Source organism: Polyodon spathula, chromosome 13 (assembly GCF_017654505.1).
Source record: "Polyodon spathula isolate WHYD16114869_AA chromosome 13, ASM1765450v1, whole genome shotgun sequence".
In the NCBI taxonomy this organism is placed as follows: domain Eukaryota; kingdom Metazoa; phylum Chordata; class Actinopteri; order Acipenseriformes; family Polyodontidae; genus Polyodon; species Polyodon spathula.
Window position 1 is genome coordinate 16,073,142 of NC_054546.1, and position 20,549 is coordinate 16,093,690.

At 35.3% G+C, this 20,549-nt stretch overlaps 1 protein-coding gene across 1 annotated transcript in view; it reads left to right on the plus strand.

Moving 5' to 3' along the window:
* The window catches only part of dntt (deoxynucleotidyltransferase, terminal), a 133,873-nt gene extending 117,160 nt beyond the window's left edge, over positions 1-16,713 (plus strand). Inside the window, exon 9 of the mRNA XM_041267774.1 lies at positions 16,086-16,713. Within this exon, the coding sequence (XP_041123708.1) occupies positions 16,086-16,172 (87 nt within the window). The 3' untranslated portion in view covers positions 16,173-16,713. The remainder of the gene's footprint in view (positions 1-16,085) is intronic.
* The last annotated feature ends 3,836 nt before the right edge of the window (positions 16,714-20,549 follow it).

The following is a 20,549-nucleotide window of genomic DNA, read 5'->3' on the forward strand; positions in this document are numbered from 1 at the left end:
CTTCTAAGAAATGTAAGAGAAAAATACCACTAGAGTCTGCGAGAGTGGGGACGGAAGATGACTCAACATTGGATAACACATTGGATACCGATTTAGGAACGGAAACGGATATGAGAATGGAGAGTATTTCACAAAAGACTAGTTCAAGATCTGCAGTTAGCAAAGACATGGAACTCCAGGTTTGTGTCTGCGGCTGGAGCAAGGCGACAATGGTCAGGGGTTTGAAGACTCATCAAGGGAGAATGAAATGCTTGAGGGAGAAGGGACAAGGGCCTTGCATTGATCAGTACTTCTTACAAAGTCAGGCAAGTCAGTTGAATGAAATCCAGCAACAGGAAGCAAACCACAGTTTGCAGGATATCAGCACCCCTGTTATAGATGTGAGGAGGACTTGCGTGGATACAACTAGTGATGAACCTAATGATCCGTGTGAACCCAGTCAGACGAACCAGCGTAAGAGAGAAAAGACCCTCAACAGGCAGAAGCCTGGAGTTAAATGGCCAAGAGCTTGTGAAAAAACTGCGTAGGACACAATAAACACGGATCTCTGTTTTACTTTGGAAAGGTTAAATGGAACAGTTGAAAAGAATCTGGATAAATTTGAGGACATCATCTACGCATATGGAAGCGAGAGGTTTGGAATTGAAAAAAGGAAGGAAAAAGTACAAACTATTCCTGGAAAGTCTAGACGGCAGCAACTATTGAACGCTTAGTTAGAGAAAGGAAGCAATTGAAGAGGCAATGGAGAAAAGCAGAACAAAGTCAGAAGGCGGGACTCCATCTGTTACAAAGGGTCATAAAAGATAAGCTTGCAACATTGCGCAGAGCTGAGCGCCTACGGAAACGCTACAAAAAGAAAGCGTGCGAGAACTAACTTTTATAAAGATCCATTCAAATTTCAAACTCTACTTGGATGAATGTGAAGTACATATTTTTTCATCCTGACACATCCACCATGTATTAATTATGATGTACAAGCTCTAAGTATATCTGTTGTAATCATTTCTTGACCCATACCAACACTTATGTGCAATTAATTAAACCTTTTTGTATTTAATGGTTACTAATTGCAGAAGGTACAGATACTTTGGGCCACTACCTTGTTGTCCTTATTGAGGAGAGACGCAATGAAAACTTACAATGGCAAATGCTATTCAAGGCATATTAATAATCATACAATTATGAACTTAATGTGCCAACATTGTTATATGTGTAAGAAAGCACAGTGGTGCTTTTCTTACTTCAGGTCATCCCAAGCTGAAATGCATCCCCAACCTCATCGGCTTCGTGTTAATTACATTTTTAGAAAAATGACATCTTATTGTCTTCAGCTTGGGGTTCTTGAGAATGTAGAAAATTCACTTTAACAGGAGACGATCTGAAGAAGAACCGATACCAGAAGGAGATCCGATCATCTCTTCAAGTCAAAGTGAGACTAGTTTGAATTATTCTAGCCCCAGATTTGTCAAACTAGGCTACTTTAGCAATAAACATTAAAAAAAAAAAAACCTTAATGCGGTAATAAATAATGCAGACCTATGCTTTTAAACAAATTGATCAAACCATCTGATTTATTTATTTATTTATTTATTTATTTATTTCAGTAGTAAAAAAGCTAACTAACCCATATGGAAATAATTTATGTGCCTCTTAGTTTTCTAACATTTTTTAATTTTTTTATGTGTATACAAATATGTTCATATATAAATTGTGTGCAGATTGGTTATAACATTGGTATGATTTTATAATTTTTTTCATATAACAATGTAACATACCGTGCTCTCCATGTTTTTAATAATCTAAATACATGGTTTCTATAATCTAAATATATGATGTTTTTATATAATCTAAATATATGCCTTTCATTTGGTGAATGTTTTATACAAATTACTAATATATATTAATATATATATTATCCATAATTCAAATAAGAAAAATGTGGAAATTAAGCCAAACTATTTCACTTTATGTCTTTTCATGAAAATGTGTTCAAACTGGACATTTAATAAAACATTGGTGTACATTTAGATTAATGAAACAATAACAATCCATAATACAGTAAGCGTTCAGCCCAGCACTGGACAATAAATAACCCAGGCATTTCTTATGGGTGTGTACATGATGCAGGCTGTGGTCAAAGCAGCAGGGCCTCTTTGTATAGTATCTGATCAAAATATTACATGTAGAAAAAGCCAAGTTTGAAAGGCCTTAAAAATATCCCTAAAAGGGAAAAATTAAAGAACAGACTTGTATTAAATTAAACAAGAAACCATTGAGGTTTATCTTCCCCTGCCATCATATGCAAGCACAAAGTATTATAGTGACTAGTGACTTTATATGACGTAGCCTACTGTTCAATGTACAGTGAATATCTATGTGTATTTTGCGTGTTCATAACTAGAGAATAATAACTTGCAAATGATTGATACATGACTTACATTCCCCAATACTTTCATGAGGTGAAATGACATTCCTTTGCGTGTTTATATGTAGGAGCTATGAACTATTATTTGACGCAGAAGTCAGTGAATGTGCGAATATCGAAAATCCTCGCAAATATGCAATATCAATCTAACTTTACTGTGGCTAAATGACTCCGGTGAAGTCAGTTGATATTAGATATTCGCAAGCAACTGTAAGGTCAACTTAATATAACTGGATGAACTGAAATTATACAAAATTGCATTTTTGTTAAGGAACAGCAGTTTCAGCACTAGCAAGAACAACAACACAGTAACATGCCAGGCAGCACCTACCGACAAAGCGCTGTGACACTGACAGTTAAAAAAACAAAACAGCAAAGCTAGAAAGCAGGCAACAATTTACCATGCGGTAACCTGGGTGGTGCATGCTAATAAGGTTTTTTAGAGCATGGTATTTAAAAAGAAAAAAAAAAAAGAGCATAAATAAGGCAATAAATTGGAAAAAATACCAAATTCAGATCATGTGTAGTACATACGAACATTTGATGCTGTAAGCTTAACATGTCTGTTTCGCTTCAACTGTTCGCACAAGATACATGCGAGTCCAGGACTGTGCAGCTGTAATTTCTGACCCCTATACAACTGAGCTTTTCCATTTGCTAACTTAGTTGCTGCAGGTGTAACAATTGCAGCTGCACGCCGCTGTCATTTAAAAAAAAAAAAAAAAAAAAAAAAAAAAACACCTCACTTCAGAAATTCAGCTTGAAAATAATCAAAGCAGAAACAGATTGAGAATATCAGAGAACACAAATAATAGGATATTAAAAATGAAATATTAAAAAAAGTATAAATATAACCCTTTAAAACATGAGACATACAATGCGAGAAGCAAAATTGGAAAAGTGACAGCCCATTCATTATCCATCTTCTCATTTGAGAAGAAAACCAGGAGTGAGTCTGACTAATACTTAAATATATGCTACCACATTAACTGTAAAGAGGCTGACAAAATAGAAACATAATAGATTATGATTTACATCAGAATATACATATAAGGGAATTGTAAGACAGCTAGCAGACAGTTAAGTGATGACTCTTTCAAATCTCTTATCCTGATCAGAGTGATTGAAAATTGAATTCTACCTCAGATAATACCACTGTTCTAGAATCTTTGTTACTAAGCAGATTCCACTTAATTACAGTACAGTATATACACCAGTATTCCCAGTTCAGATATAATATGGTGGCAATAAACAGAACTGGCTTTAGCAGGATTTCTTGATTGTGGGACTACAATATAGTACTAAGTGCTACATTGATTACAATAGTGTTTATTAACAAAACTGCATTCATCATAACTTTGCACGTTTACAATACATTGTAACAGTTAAAGATGTAAACATGCATATGGCATTGTTCTGAATGTTATATTTTCCTACCATAAGATCAGGAATATTTCAATATTGTACAGCAACTCATTTAAATGTAAGCCTTCTAATCCTACACTTTTTATCTAAAGTGATATTGAGAAGCTGTGGGGGATATTACCCAGAGTGTGTTAACCAAAGTGATATTATAAAGTCTTATCACAATTGACTCCTATTATAGTAATTTCAGTGTGGTGATAAAAGCAGGCAGTTACAATAATATAACAGCAATATTACACCTGCTTCAGTTAAATGGTACATAAACATAAAATCTAGCATTACATCAGATTACTGTACATTCCTATAAAATTGCTGTCTTTACCAGTTTCTATGAGGAGTGGACTTTAACCAGTCTTTTTACTAGTAATAGATAACCTGAATGACTGTCATTAAGTTTTACAGTATAGTAAAGTATATTGGAGTTTCAGTTTCCTCTGGTTCCCTGCTGATCTTTTTAAAGTATTATTTTATTTATTAATTACATGTAGGACTTTAGTGAACGTGTTAATATGCCAGGGATAGCTCTATGAAAATAAAAGACTGCCAGTCTCACATATTTCAACTGATTGTTGTATGAACGATCAAATCATGGTAAACATACTCGAGAAGGTAAAGAGAATGATATCTAGGCTGATCCCAAGACTTAATGACATGAGGAAAGATTAAAAAAATTAAATCAAGACACTATTTCAAATTTAGCAAAGTGAAGAGAACAACAGAGCATAAATGGAAGCTGAGTAAAAGTGAGTTTAGAACTGAAGGCAGGAAGTACCTCGTTACACCGGGAGTTATAAATGCCCGGAACAGCCTACCAGATCAAGTAGAAGGATATAAAACACTGGGAGTATTCAAAATAAATGTCTTTGTTCTGTCCTGTTAAGCTAGATCTTCACAGTAGGGGTGAATGGTGCGCTAACTTTTCTTATGCTCTTATTTAATAATGTTTTATTTCACCTCTCCTGGGATATTGATAATCCCTTGCCCCTGCTGGACAAACCTTGTCTTGCAACCCCCCGTACCGGTCTGACCAATAACCATGGCAACACCAATTGAAACGTTCTCTCACTCAACATACTAAAGCAAGTTGAATTTGCATTTGATTTCTCTGTAATTACACCATGGTTATTTATCCACATTGAAGACAGCATGTGAGATCAACTCTAAAGACTACACAGATGTTTCTCTGACAAGACAAACATGAGGTGTGCAGAATGCATCCCACTGAGAACAGTCTGAGTTGTGTTTAACATTGTTAATGACATTTTTCTTCAAATTGTAATTACTCACCAGAATACAGCAAAGGAGTGGAGACTTTTTTTATTTTTAGATTGCTACATAAAAAGCAGCATAGCAATGCTAAATAGGTGTGTTGAACAAGTAGATATCTAATGCTGGTATTTAGAATGAACTCTTAAGGCCTTGTCACACAGAAAACTTTTGTTGATGGCAACAAGAGGAACACATTTGTTGCCTGCATGCTGCCTTGCAGTCTGAGGCGGTCACATGTGGGACAAGCCTGCGGTCGACAAGCTGGCAACACACAGGCAACAATGTAATGTAAACCAATCATAATGCATGTTTTTGTCACAAGACATAAACATGCTGCGAAGAAAGACCATGATATAAAAATATACAAATTCCATTATAACAAACAAAATAAATGAATACATAAATAAACAAATAACAAAATAAATAAATAAATAAAAATCGAAATAACGAAATAAATAATCAAAATAAAATCTATTATTTATTTATGTATTTATTTTTTAAATTTTGGCACACATTATCCTCCATAACTGCATACACGTTATTGTAGAATTGTATTGATAGCTTAAATATGTTACTGTAATCTATAGACGACATCTAATTAACTGGATGAAATGCAGAAATCAGAAGGCATCATATACGCTGTCTGACGTTATGGGTGAGCCTTATCAGCATGTGACACTACCATCAAATTTGATTGGCTGGTATTTAAAATGTTGCCCTCATGTTGCCTGAAAAACAGAGCATCGTCCTAAGTGGGAGAAATATCGCCTGTGTACCACCAGGGTGCTGCCCAAGGTGCTCACATTAGGTGACAAGCTGGCAACATTTTGTCGACAAATGCCGCCCTTGTGACCAGGCCTTTAGAGGGAAGCCTCATTTCATTCATCTTAATGTTAATACAATGTAAATGATGTATTAATTGCTGTAATCATGACAAATCGATACTGTTTATTAGTTTAACTGTTAGATACAAACACTAGCTTTCAAGACCTCAAAAATATCTTCTTTAAATTTCCATGTACACCTGTAGCAAACACTTTTAGCTAAGGTTGCACAGACTGGTTAGCACTAATCTTGGACTACCTAAATAAACATCATCACTTTTTCAAATGAATTCATCTGAATCTGAATCCCCTTGTTGAGTATGCAGGTAATTATATGTAAATACCGAAAACGCCGACCAAAGAGCTTAGATGCAAACTCATTTTCTGGGGATTAACCACTTCAACTCCAGATGTAAAAATGAAAGCCCTTCCCAGGTACCAGATTTTGAAAATAATATTTTTAAACCTGTAATTTCTATAAAATGTTAACATATGATGAATAAATCACAAATAAATGACCTAAACTGTGTTTTTCATTAACCCTTTATGCTCCTGTGTATTACATACCCATGTTCAATATAGAGATAAAACCAAGTTTTTATTTTTTTAATTTTATTTTTTTTGCTTAAACAATGAAAACAAAAATGTTGCTAATAATGCTAATAAAAATAATAATAATCAGTAAACAGTAATTATCAAATAAAAAATCAAACAACATGAAAACGTTTGCCATTACCGACTTGCTCTGTGCCATTTATTGAAATGTTCAATACAACAGAACTTCGCAACCCCTGCACATTTTTCTTGTGTCCTTTCTTTTGTTTTCATTTTTGTAGCAGACCCTACATCTTTTTATTGCGGTCTCTGCTTCCCTTGTGTTGGAGGGATAGTCACAAATGCGTGTACAGGGCTACTTTGCGCAAGCATTGTGATGGGTCTGGCTGTCGCAGACACCTGCTTCATTGCCTTGTACCCAGTATTGTGTTTTGATAGTATTTCGTCACAGCTCTGCTATTTCAAACCAAACACCTTCCTGTTTGCAGCTGGCTAACCTGTAAAGAAATTGCATGCTCTTTTGTTTGTACAGTCAGAAAGATAAGTGATTAGTTTTTCGGGAACAAACGCCAAGACCCGCTCCAATGGAGAAGGCTAACTTTCAAGTTCCACGGTGGGGTGCACATCTGCCTTAAGGTATGAAACCTGAAACGCTAGACTGAGAAGCCACTCATACACGTACGCCGTGGTACTGTAAGTGGGTTTTCATTTGATGTGCGTGTGTACGTCATGGTGTTGAAGTGGTTAATGACCAGCTGGGAGAGTTGGTGGCTTGTAGACAAAATCAAAGGTTATTAATTGTCCTTGGTAAAAGCCATATGCACAGATCTTGTTTGCTGTTGTAAGCTGCTAAGCACAACCCCCCCACCCCCAAAAAAACAAAAATGATAAAAAAATAAACATTAAATTACCTTTGCTCTGTGAATTTCATGAGCTCATGCTTTGAATATTTTGCTCTGTACCAGGCACTTGTAGAGAATTAAAAACAAATTATATTGCTTCTTTTATTTTATGTTTTGTCAGGCTTATAGTATTAGTTGCTTGTACACAGGGTTGGGGTCAGTTCCTGTTTTTCAACTATAGGAATATTTTACGGATTGAGCCCTTGGGCACTAAGGCCCTTTGCCAATGTTGCTGAGGATAGGGCACTTAGCTAAACACAGGTAATGGAAGCATTCTGCACTTTGCAAGCCTGTTACACCTATCACAAAACTTAGCCATTTGCATTCGAATTTGGCCTTTGGAGCAATAAATATAATGTTGTGCTTAAGCATATGCAATTTGTTCACATGCATACATTTGTATCTAATGTTTACCATTATGACAGGTATTAGCATGGCTAATAAGTTAAATATTTAAAGTGCCATCACAGAGTCTATGGAAATCAAACAGATGTATCTATGCTGTGCTGTTTATGATTTCTCTGCTTCTGTCTCCATAGTTTTGACAGGTGTCACACAAATATGAGTACATGTTACCAACTGTATACTAATTAATTTACATTGTTTGACTTTCTTGTTTTCTGTTACAGTACCACCCATTTTTTTTCTTTCTCAGTATTAGTCATGATCCTGCTTATGGACTGTCTGCACTGATCTGATTTTTGAAATGTGTTTTTTTGTAAGAACTGTAAGTCGCCCTGGATAAGGGCGTCTCTTATACGAAAATACACTTACATTAACAATCTCAATCTCAATCTCGCTCTCGCTCTTTCCTCTGTACATCCACCACGAAAACTGCAGGGTTTCTATACAGGTGACCATCTCCCGATTAGCAACAAGTTAATCACTTAATTAATTTGGGAGATGGCTACCTTCTGCATAGGTTTTTAATGTGGATGGGGCTTCCCATCCACGCTGCAAAAGATGTACAAAAACAATAACACACATGGCGCTTTGCCATCATACAGATATACAACAATATAAATACAATGAATAATAACACGGCGCCATAAATACAATAAATCATACAACAAACAAATACAACATAACACAGGGGCGGAGGGGGAAACCGAATACAAAATAAAAAGAAAACAATAATGTGGCGGACGACTCCACGCTCGTCCTCTACAAGATATATATATTTTTGTCTGAAATTTTATCGTCCCGAAAGGATGCTACACGATGTATATATATATATATATATGATATATATATATATATATATATATATATATATATATATATGTTTGAAGGCAATTAATTCAACTTAAATAAAACGGGCTGAACGGGCAGTGGAATAAGAAAGGAGCACCTTTCATACATTTTACATTCTAAATGCTGACAAAATGTACCAATACAATAATCTGCAGCCTAGCCTACTACTGTATAAGCAGTGTCTTTGATATTGAAATCTATGTGAATGCAAGGTAAGGGGGTGCAAACTGTTGCTTGATCGATCTAGGGTTGATATACTGCTGCATGTGTGTATTAAAGTAAAGCATTATACAGGCAGTTGTTTAGTATCTGCCTGCTCTGTCTATGTTACATACCAACGGTATGTACTATAAAACTGTGCTGTACTCTTGGTTCTGTTTTGGGAGTTATTCTTTCAGCACCAAGAAAGCGCACTTGGGAAAGTGATTAGTTTTATTTCAGTCCGAAAGAATGATCACGATTGCAGCTTTCATGTTTATTTTTTAAACATGTATTAACACTAGTGATGCTGCTATCACAATTGTTCTTTTGAATATAATCATTACATAGATGTGGACGGAACCTTGTATGATCGCTGGGCGTTTTCCATTGTTGTAGTACCTTGGAAAGCTCCTGTATTTCGCTTTAGTGATTGGGTGAGTGAGTACGGGAGTGATATGCACGAATTTAAGGCTTGCTTTTTAAAAGCGTTATTTTGTGCCTTGCAAAACTGGATTTGTGCTTGCCGCATAATTTCGAACATGTTGGCCGCTACTGCCATATTGCGCTATGCATACACTATATTTGTGCACAGCTCAAAACGGATTGTGGCACACAAAAATAGGCACATTTTGCGCATTTGCGCATAACATTCATTTGTGACGCGCATAACCTTCTGTGCAGTGCACAAACCTATCGAATATCTGGGCCATTCTCTTTTGTATAAATACAGTACGTACAGGAAAAGCAGAAGGAATTTCATACTTTGGAATAGTTGGGCAACCCTAGATTTTCTAGTGTAAGGCTAGTGTAAGTTGCTCATGTAATCTACTGTTAGATTGTTTTTCCTCTAAATGGATACTGCGTTAAGCATTTTGTAGGTTGTGTGTTTTAACAAAATCTAAAAACTATGATTAATACAACATGCTTTATTTCCTCAATGTTGAAGGTTACAAATTATAAAACGAGGAGATATTTGAATAAATAAGTAGATGTTAAAGTGAGCTATTAGCGTATATTACATTGTGAAATGTTTCAAAAAATCTGAAAAGCAACCCAAAACACCATCCACAGAAATGTTCTGTTTAGTAGTTGCAAGCCCATTGCAATGTAATCAGCCATAATCTCTTGATTAATAATAGCAAGGTTTTTCTGTGGCTTGATAAATTGCAAAAAAAGACTGTTCTAGTCAGATCTTGCATGTCAGACATTAAAATGTCATACATATATTAAAATGTGTGATCATTGAAGTCTGCAGTCCAGATCTAGCTTACTCTTTCAGACAGGCAGTTTCCAAATTGTATTCATAGCTTGCTGTTTTTTAATCTTGTATGTTATGCGGCTCAGGATAATCTTTAATTAATGAAGCTGAGTTCAACTCCTTTTATAGACTGGCAAGAGAAAGAGTTAGGTATGTTGCTGCATTTGCAATTTTGAAATAATTTGTACCCACCTTTAGGCTAATATGCAGGTTAATTTTTGCTGCTGTACTGCCATTGTTGACTTATGTTTCCAAGCAAAACATATATTACCACCCATATCATTAAGGGTAAATAAATGACAAAAACTCACAGCAGCACCTCATGATAAGAGTTCAGCAAAATTAATAATCAACGAGCATTATACGATCCCACCACCAAGTCAATCACCTCTTACACCCGGGAGCTTGACAGCACCCGGCCAGTATGTACCGGTGTAGAGCGGTGACTCAGTCCCTGATGATTTTTGCCTCCCAGTGCCAATGTAACACTTCCTGTGCAATCCCTAGAAAAGAGCAGTGACTTTGCACAGCCTGTACACAGATATGTGCTTCTCTGACTCTATAACGCACCCTACATACCACACTGTCGTCAAGGTTGCTTTTTGTAGGGTGTGTGAACAAAGCATGACCGGGTTCATCACCTATGAGAAAGACAGTGTGTGCGTGTCATCAATTCAGCAGTTTTGAAATCGATTTAAGATTATTCCAGTAGTCATCAATAGCAAAATAAATATATAGACTTTTCGTCCACTAGACGTCGGTCCTCCAAATATTCTAAACATCTCACAAAATATCACTCTTTGGATTGTACAATTCACCTAGATTACATTCGGCACAAAAAAAAAAAAAAAAAAAAAAAAAAAATCATATTTTTGTAAATGGATTTTATTCTATATCAGTTTACAAAAATCGATTTAGTCTTCTATTTTTTTGTTTTTTGTTGGATAAAATTATGTTTGACCAACATACTTTTATTTATCTGGAAAACCATGTCAGTGAATTGAAATGAGTCAAGCAGCTTTTACAACGAGTAGTCTATGGAGTGTAAGGAGCGTGTTGTTAAAATGGGAAACACATAAAGCAAAGCATATTCTGAGCTTATAGTAACACAGCTTTACTTTTTAACCAGCAGCAATATATCAGGTGCTAACCTGTGCTGATCAGTACAAGAAGAAAGAGTCTTGGCAGTGAAGGCAAAGATCTCATGTGTGGGCAACAAGAAATATTTTAGGATCCCTGTGGTCCTGAAGCCCTGTAATTACATGAACACCCCATCACAAGGACTAAAATCACAAAGGGTCATTACAGTGGCCACAATTGGGTTGAACCAAAAAGAATGAAAAGGCAAGATACTTCATGTACCATATAACCATGCAAGTAAGGCACATGATGCTTATACCGGGGTGTTTTTTGGGGGAGGAGGGGGAGGTATAAGCTGTTTTCTATGAAAATGCAGTTACTCCTTTGGTTTCACATATTTTGCCATGTCTTTTGCACTAGCACTTGCATATACATCCACCTTTTTTCATGATTTTAATGTGCTGGCATGCATACCTGTTTTAGTCAGATCTTGCAAGTCAGACATTAACACATTAGTGTGTTATCATTCACATCAGCAGTAAAGATCTGGTTTACTCTTGTAGACAGGTAGTTTCCAGATGGTATTAATAGCTTGCTGGTTTTTAATCTTGTATGTTATGTGGCTCAGGATAACTCTTATCTTTAATTAATGAGACCAAATTCAACTCCCTCCTATTCATAGGCTGGTAAGACAAAGAGTTCGGTATGTTGCTGCTGTTTGCAATTTTTAAGTAATTTGTACCCACCTTGTAGGTTAATGTGCAGGTTCATTTGTATTACTGTGCTGCCATTGTTGACTTTTGTTTCCAAGCAAAAGCATGTAAGTTATCTGCCTTTTTTTGGTAGATTAGAGGCACTGGCAAGTTTGCCTCTGTAGTGGGGCTCGTAAACTTTAATGGAGACTGCAGTAGTGTCTCAAAGAGGTTAGATGGTAAACAAATACTTGGTGAACGGTGTTGCTTCCTTGCTGCATGGAAGCTAGATTTGTGAAGTGTGATAAGGCTGACAGCCTTGACAAGCAGCTTTGTTGGGTTTGTACAGTTAAAACGTTCTGACATGATGTACTGCCAGTCAGCAGGTTAAGTCAAAATGTGTTTTGATTTCTTTTTTTCACCAGTATTTCAGGGTGAATGTGCATACGTGTAGATATTTAAGCTGTTTTGTAACAAACAAGGCTGCCTAAGTTTTTATTTTGTGATTTTTCAAAGTAGGAGGAATGTTAAATCAGTTTCAACTAGCCCATAAAAAAATAAAATAAAAAAATAAATAAATGTATTCACCACTTTGGATATAACAACCTTGAAATGTCAGTAATGAAAATTTTGCTTCCTTTGTTGTCAGGTCGAATAGCTGCATGTTAATTAGTCTTTTTGATGGAGTCAAAACTTAGATTCAGTGTTTTATTATATTGATTTACTTGACAAAGACTGCAAATGTACAACTCAGGATTCTTATATTAAATCACAGAATACATTAAAGTAATGGAGCAGCAAATGAGACTTCAGATTTAATAATGAATTAATAAGGGTGTGCTCTCTGTAGGGGTAGAATGACTACTAATTTGAGAGTTGATTAGTTGAAGTAAAAATGGTTGAGTAAAAATGCTGAGAAGTAAGCAAAAGATTATAATAATGAATGCAGCATTGTTCATTCGAAACATGCTTAAATTCAACTGAGATCCAAGGATTGTCGAGTTCATGGAAGACAGCTAAAATCTCCATCATATTCCTCCAACCATTCTGCACAGTAGCACGGTGGCTGGGTGGACTTGATCAACAATGATGCAGACTGCTGCATTCATTCATCCTCCAGTCCAATTGTAGGGTGCCCAAATAAAGCTTTAAGTGAACATAAACAGATTTTTATCATCTGTTGCATCCTCTTTAGCAGCTGCAACTATCCCAGATATAATAGATTTGGTTATATTGTCTACCATAAGTAGTTTAAGTAAGAAATAGCCCACGACAGGGTGTGCGTTAAGACGATTCATACCGCACGCTCTGGGTGTGTTGTGCCTTCAACCACCCAGGAAGTGAGATAAGAATTGTCTTGCCGCACACCCTGGAGTGGGTTATTTCACTTATAAAATGGTAAAAAAAGAACTGAAAATAATTACACAAACTGAACTTTGATTGTAACATATATTTTGTACTTTTTTTATTTGCGATAAAAATTACATTGAACATTGCCATTTATAGTAACATTTTTCGAGATGAAATGACATTTGTGAATTGAAAGCAGACTGAATTCCCACTTCTGAGGGAAGATTCAAGGAACAGCCAAACACTGCACCGCACTGGCACTGCAGGGAAGGGCTTCCGAGTGTTTTTCTTTTCTTTTTTTTTTTTTGTAAGAAATGATACTACTCAAGGCTTTGCGGTCTTCAAGAGAAGCCGACCAATAATTTCTGAGGCTCTTTTCACACTGATGGTAACCTACATAATTTCCCTAGATTGTAAACCAGCATTAGATTGTTATGTTATGTGATGTTATGTGGACTAAATGACTTCTGTGTCAGTATGCGCAGTGCGGCAGTCATTCCCGTCCGCGGTGAACACAATAGAATTCGATTCCAAACCCGACCTCGTTTAAAAGCCCAACTGTTGTGCAAGCAGAGAGCAGGAGAGATTTTAATTTTGTTTTAAATATGTTTTGATTGATAAGGCGCTACTTCGTTTAATAAGTAGATGCCGCTGCTGCATATACAGTATATTACATGCTGAGTGAGACTTGCCTGGTGATTTCTCAGATGGCTTTTGAATTGTGTTACTGTTACTGCTTGCCTCAGAGTTTTCTTTGTTCTGTTCTCTGACTAAATAAATACCAAAGTATATTTGCCAATTTTTCTGTAATTCTTAGTAACAGAGATGAAAAAAAAAACAGATTGTTGAGTGATTTAAATACTGTTTCAGTTGTATGTTGACATTTTTACCTACAGAAACACTGTTTAGATAATTGTTACTATTAAGGTGATGGAATATTAATAGATCAGGTAAGTAAGTTGGTCTATGATGTCTTAGCTGTGCGTTAAGACAATTATTTTTGTGCTAAAGCAGTTTTGTACTAAAGCAGGGTCAGCTGTTACAGGGACAACTATGTTTATTTCTCAAACTGACCATTTTAAGAAAGGTGAAATCAGAATGAATAGAAATACTTTGGACTAATTAAGAAGTGTACTGCTGATAAATACATTTTTTAAAAAACAAAAAACAAAAAAACAACAACATTTAAGGAATTCAAAATGAATTCAAAATGTACTGCAGCTTTCTTGATTGCAATTTGATTACAATAAAAACAAAAACTGCCATTCACTAAATTGAGCTCTCAGATTGTGCTAATGAAAATATCTAAAAAGACATGATAATAAAGATGCAAGTAAGCGTCCAGATATATTTCCATGCTGTACTTCCCCTTGAAGGAATGCATCCAGAACTGCTGAGTTGCTTCTGGGAGTATATATATATATATATATATATATATATATACACACACACACACACACACACACACACACACACACACACACACACACACACACACACACACACACACTAAGGGATTGGTCAATTCAAAAATGGAAAAGGCAATATAAACAAATGGGTTGGTAAACAAATTAAATAAAGTGTTTGGGATCAAAACTAAAGATGGGTTAATTAATAAACCGCTGATGGATAATGGTGTGTTAAATAAACACGTCTTGTTTAGCAGAGACCATACATGGGGGGGCATTAGGACCTGGTAGTAGTTACAGGAGTCAGGACCAACTCCAGGTTTATTTAATTGACTAATTAGCAGATTAATTAATAATGTCTAAAAGGGTGTGAGTGTTTGTGTTTCAGTGTGGGTGATGGTAGGAGATTGGTTGGGAGAGCTGGAGAGCAAGCAAATTATTGTGACTATTGTGAAACTGGAAAACAAACTATTGGAAAAGGTATTTGGGATTACGATTTGGTTTGCGATTTGGTTTTGGTGACGAGGTAAAAGGCTTAGCCTGCCTTGTTATTAGTTAGGGAAACAACTGTTTAGATAGGGCCCGAGAACGGGTTGGGTGTCTCTTGTTTATTTTCTTTTTGTTGTAACTAATAAACACACACTACAGTGTTTCCTGGCATCCTGTGTCTAAGGTTTTTATTTGAAGAAGAAAAAATGTGTGACCAGAGGGCAATCTGTCACATATATATATATATATATATATATATATATATATATATATATATATATATATATATATATATATATATATATATAACTTCTAACAAGGCAGGAAGGGGGTTAATATCCTCATGTGCAAATACATTTAATTATTTAATTGTTTTATAGTTAATTATCACCCGCACATGGGTAACATTGTAAATAAGAACCAGGTGCAGGGTATAAGCAGTGTAGTTAGTCTGCACTGGGCTGCTGAGTAGCAGGAAGCAGAAAGGGTGCTCTGTTTCTGAGCAGTCATACAATAATGTATATATTTATTTCTTTTTTTTAAATAAACCTTTCCTATGACATGTGTTTTCAATGTTGACTAAATTCCTTCATGGGACCTCTTTTAAGTTGACCATAAGTGTTGAAGTATCTTATTTTTTCTTCACTAAGCTTCAAATAATATCATTACATTTAACTTTACCATGTGTGCATTTTTCATGATGGAAAATGTAAGACCTAAAACCACAACCACAGAAATTAACCAAAAACTGTTATTTTGTTGGATATTACCAGACTAGTATATTAATGGGTATTTGAATATGTAAAAATCTAGTGGAATTAGTAGTGTATACCTTCATGGGGTATTCCCAATTTAAGACAGGTGTTTATTGAAAGTCTTTGCTAACTCAAGATGGTTTGCACTTCCACTGATATCTTCAATAAATCAAGTAAAATGTATTTTCTTTTTACAGAAAACATTTCTATCGGCTAAGACTGAGAAAGACATCTTTGATCATTTGGGGCTGGACTTCATCGAACCATGGGAAAGAAATGCATGAGAGACATTAGTATGTTATCAATAATGCATTCATCTAAAGTCTAGCAGTCCTCTACAATTCATTGTATAGATCTGTTGCTTTTTGGCTATCACACAACACAGCATTTTGTATACTAAACTTTTATTGTTTGAGGTGCTTTCTTCTTAGCTTAACTAATCATATTATAAAACAAAAAATGCTTTCTGGCTTAATATTGTTTAAAAATAGATTCAACATTTAAATTCTTTGTGTTATCAGACACATCTTGATTGAAAAATTGAATTTACGAAATGTATGAATGAGATCAGGCCATTGGCCCATCTAAGCTTGTACGGTTCCTAGTAGCTGATAGTTCTCAAAATGATGTGTCTTAAAGGATCCAAATGTTTTTGCCTCAAAACATGACTATACCCTCACCATTTTATGAAGTGTCTATTTCTCTCTGTCTTAAGTCTATCTCCACACAATGTCCAACTGTGTACTCTGGTCCTGGTTTCTCTACTGCCCTTAAATTATTGGTCATGATTTACTCCTTTTTGTAGACTTCAGTCATGCCCCCTTCTGCCCCCCCCCCTCTAATTCTTTTTGGTTCTAGGCAAAATAGATATAGTTACTTTATTTCCCCCTTTTCTCTTTCTATTTAACTGTTGAATTTATTGAAAATGAAGTTGATTTTCATATACTGAATGAAATTACAGAGGTTTATAATGCATCAAAATACTATAAGTGAGTAACATTTTTGAAAAATATGAAAATCCCTAAAATATATTTTAGAGCATTATCCCTAAACATTTAGAGCATTATTTTTTACGTTTTTGTTTTTGAAACATGAAAACCAGTTGCTTGGTTTACATGTGTTAGATGTTGACTAAAGGGTTAATTTAGCCGAGAAACATTATTGTCAAGGGAAAGTGACATAGCAAACACATACCACACTCTTTGCTCAAATAATAGAAAAGGCACGACCAAAGTGCAGTTCCAAAGCTGTACCATATATTCACAAGACTTCTGCAGTTATAATGAACTTTCCAGCAACAACACCACCTTACTAAGCAATTATTTCTTAGGAACTGAAAACTGCTGATACTATAAAGGCTGGTTTATACTTCTGATTGCGTTTTGGTCTCAGTCAGTGGTCTCCGACGGTCGGAATGAGCTGCGTCTTTTTTGAGAAGTCGTACAGCTTTTTCTTGTGTGTCTGAGACCGCAAAACGCATAGGATCGGATGATGTTGAAAAAACGTTTGTCTCATGGTTGCAAGCCAGTGAAACGCGATAGAGCAAGTTTTTATGGAACCCAACAAACATGAACAGCAGAACAGGAGTTTAAACTTGCCTCTAAACAACGAAATTAAAGCGTAAATGAACCTTTGCTAAAATGAATATAGGCTACGCAGCAACCACTTGTATAATAATAATAATAATAATAATGAATACAATGTATTTTTATTTGCATTATTGTTATTCTTTTTATATATTTGAGTCACGTTAACGTCGCTATTTATTTTCTGTATGCAATTACTTTCCCCACCAAATCAGTAACATTGCTCTGATCAGACTAGCTGATCAGTTGTACTTGTTTGCTGCTCATAAAAATATATATGAGCCAATTTACGATTCACTTCATTCATGCGACAGGCAATTTTAAAATCCCGTCTCAAAGTGTTGCGGGATTGTGGAGTCTGCTGGCAATCTTAGTCACAAGTCGACACTGGCAGCAATGCAGACTGGCTGAAAGTATGACTGACAGCTACGACCACTTTGCTGCATCAAAAATCCTGCGAACTCGGGGTTGCTTCAGTCCTTTTGGCGCACCTGTAGAAGTGTCTGAAGCTGACGATGGCTTTTGTCTGTGAGAGAATTATTAACCAACCTTAAGTCATCATGGCAAGCTATATGACCAAACAAGTAGAAGAGATAAGAGCAAGAGTAACTTAATGTTTAGAGCCTCCTTCACACAATTCATCAGGCCTTTTTTTATCGACTAAATTATAGCAAGTCATTTCCTCTTTTAGTTTGATAAGCAAAGTAATAAAAAAGCAATTACTACAGCGGCCATAAAAAAGAACAGAAAATGAATTATGAATTGTATTAACATTGGTACTTTATATGTAGCAATGATTTGGTGATCTAATATCTGTTTGCTCTTTAAGCCTTTTAAACATTCTAGTCCCTTATCATAACTTATAATAATAATGTCAGTACAGTATACAGAATAATCAAGTAGCAGCACCTGGTTACTGAGGGAACGTTTACACACAGTATTAGTACACACCAGTAAGAAGTGGCAATAATCAAGAAGCACACACTTGTTTAAAACAGACAATAGTGCTGTCCCATTGTTTTATCAGTACTAGATGGATGGCATTTAAAAAACAGGCATCATCATCACTGGAATAATAATATTTCAGTGTAAAAAAACAACAACAAAAAAAAAAACATGTGGTGGCTGTACTTTTACTTTTAATGATTTATTAACTAACTCAGATGTCCCACACTCTCTTTATTTGCTGCAGAACTTGACTGCTCAGCAAAATATACAGTAATAGTTAAAATCGCTGATTGGCTCACAAAAAGAAATAGCATGTGGTCGCAGTAGAGTTGGGGACCCTGCAATTATGTACTGTCATCTTGGGTAGCAGTCTAATAATGTCTGTCCAATTCTGATAAATTAACTTATCTGGGGCTCTCTGGAGATGAATGCACCAGCACTCCCCTGTTGTCATTAACACATGTCAGAGGGCCCTTTATACCCTGATGTTTTCTACCTGAAATCAGATTAGGTGTTTTAATGTCGTGAACTGATGTTGCTGTCCAAGTCTAATGTAATATATCCTACAGTTTCTGTCTGCACTGTCTCCTGGATCCTCTCAGTGAGCTGTTACTGGTGAAATATTATATGAAGGAAGTAAAAAATATATTCTCCATAATTTACAGATAAGCTGATTTTCTGACACAGTGCAATTCAACACTCAATTGTGGTATACCTTTGTTTTAAAGTAATGCAAAAAGACCAACTACACAAGGATAAGCTATAGTATTGACCTTGAAACTGAAGCTAATCAAAGGTAGGAAAATTTATTTTACAACCTTATTGCTGTTAAATATTTCTTTCTAGTTATTAGGTTAGAAATATTTTCCAATTTCCCAATTAAAGTACTTATTCCTGGTAAAAGTAATAAAGAAATGATTACCTAAAATAGATGTTGCCCTGCATGAAGTCCAATATATTCATGTTTGTTCAAAGCAAATGTATTTTTAAATTTACATTTTCATTGAATTAGTGGTTGATCAGTAGGGTAAGAGGGCTTAATAGTGCAGCAGTCAAAAATAGTCCTCTTCATTAAAACACAGCTGGAAAGTTATTGTTTTTTTAGGTGAAAGTCACTATTGACCAGTAACAATTAGATTAAATAAAAATTGTTAAAACTGTTTTGTATGAAACAGACATTAAGCTATTGGATTTCATATATTAATTTCTTAATTACCTTTACCTCGAATAAGTCATTTAAATCATTGCTGTATAAAATATACAAAGGCCTACAATATGTACTTTCAATGGGAAAGACATTTTAAAGTGTCACAGAACCCCATGCAGTGTTTACAAGTAATATAATACTATATATACTCTGTCCACTGATGTCTTTATCACAATAATACATGTTTCAACTTAATCAATGGATCTATTCAATACAGCTAAAGTAGTGTATTTTTGTCTTTGAAAGTAATTGATAACACCTGCATCATATCTGCAGGCATTTGGAAACTGGAATGGAGACTGACATTTTGTTTAGATCTAAGACTGTCATGCTGATGGTCACTACTCCTTCACCCCTGGATTGACTCTCTCTCTAGACTTGATCTTTGTGGTTGGCACTGCCCTATTGGAGCCAGGAGCTGATTCAATACATTTTTTTTACATACTGTTTTTTTTTTTTTTTTCCCCAAATACGAGTAATAGCAAAATTACTTCTGTGATACTTGTACTCGTTACGAATATCTGTTTGTACTTGTTCCTCAGCATGACAGACTATATACATATACACCACATTTGCAGGTTTACAATTAGAAACCCTTTCGTAAAAACACTGCACATTGTGAGTGTACATTTGCAAACTAGATTAATGCACGATGACCACAGTAAAAATAAATAAACAAGGATTCACTTTACATGTGTCCCCTGTCCTCAACCTTGCTTCTATTCTAATAACTATTCTGGAAGTGGTATTACTCTGTAAACATGTTTACTGTAACTAACCACAGAGACTAATGTGTATATTGAAACAAAATAATGTTAAAAAATGTATTATAAAATCAATGTATTGTTCTTTATAGTAATCCAGAAATGGACAGAACTAAAATAAGGTTTATTTAGAGATCAGATATCTAGGATTCCTTA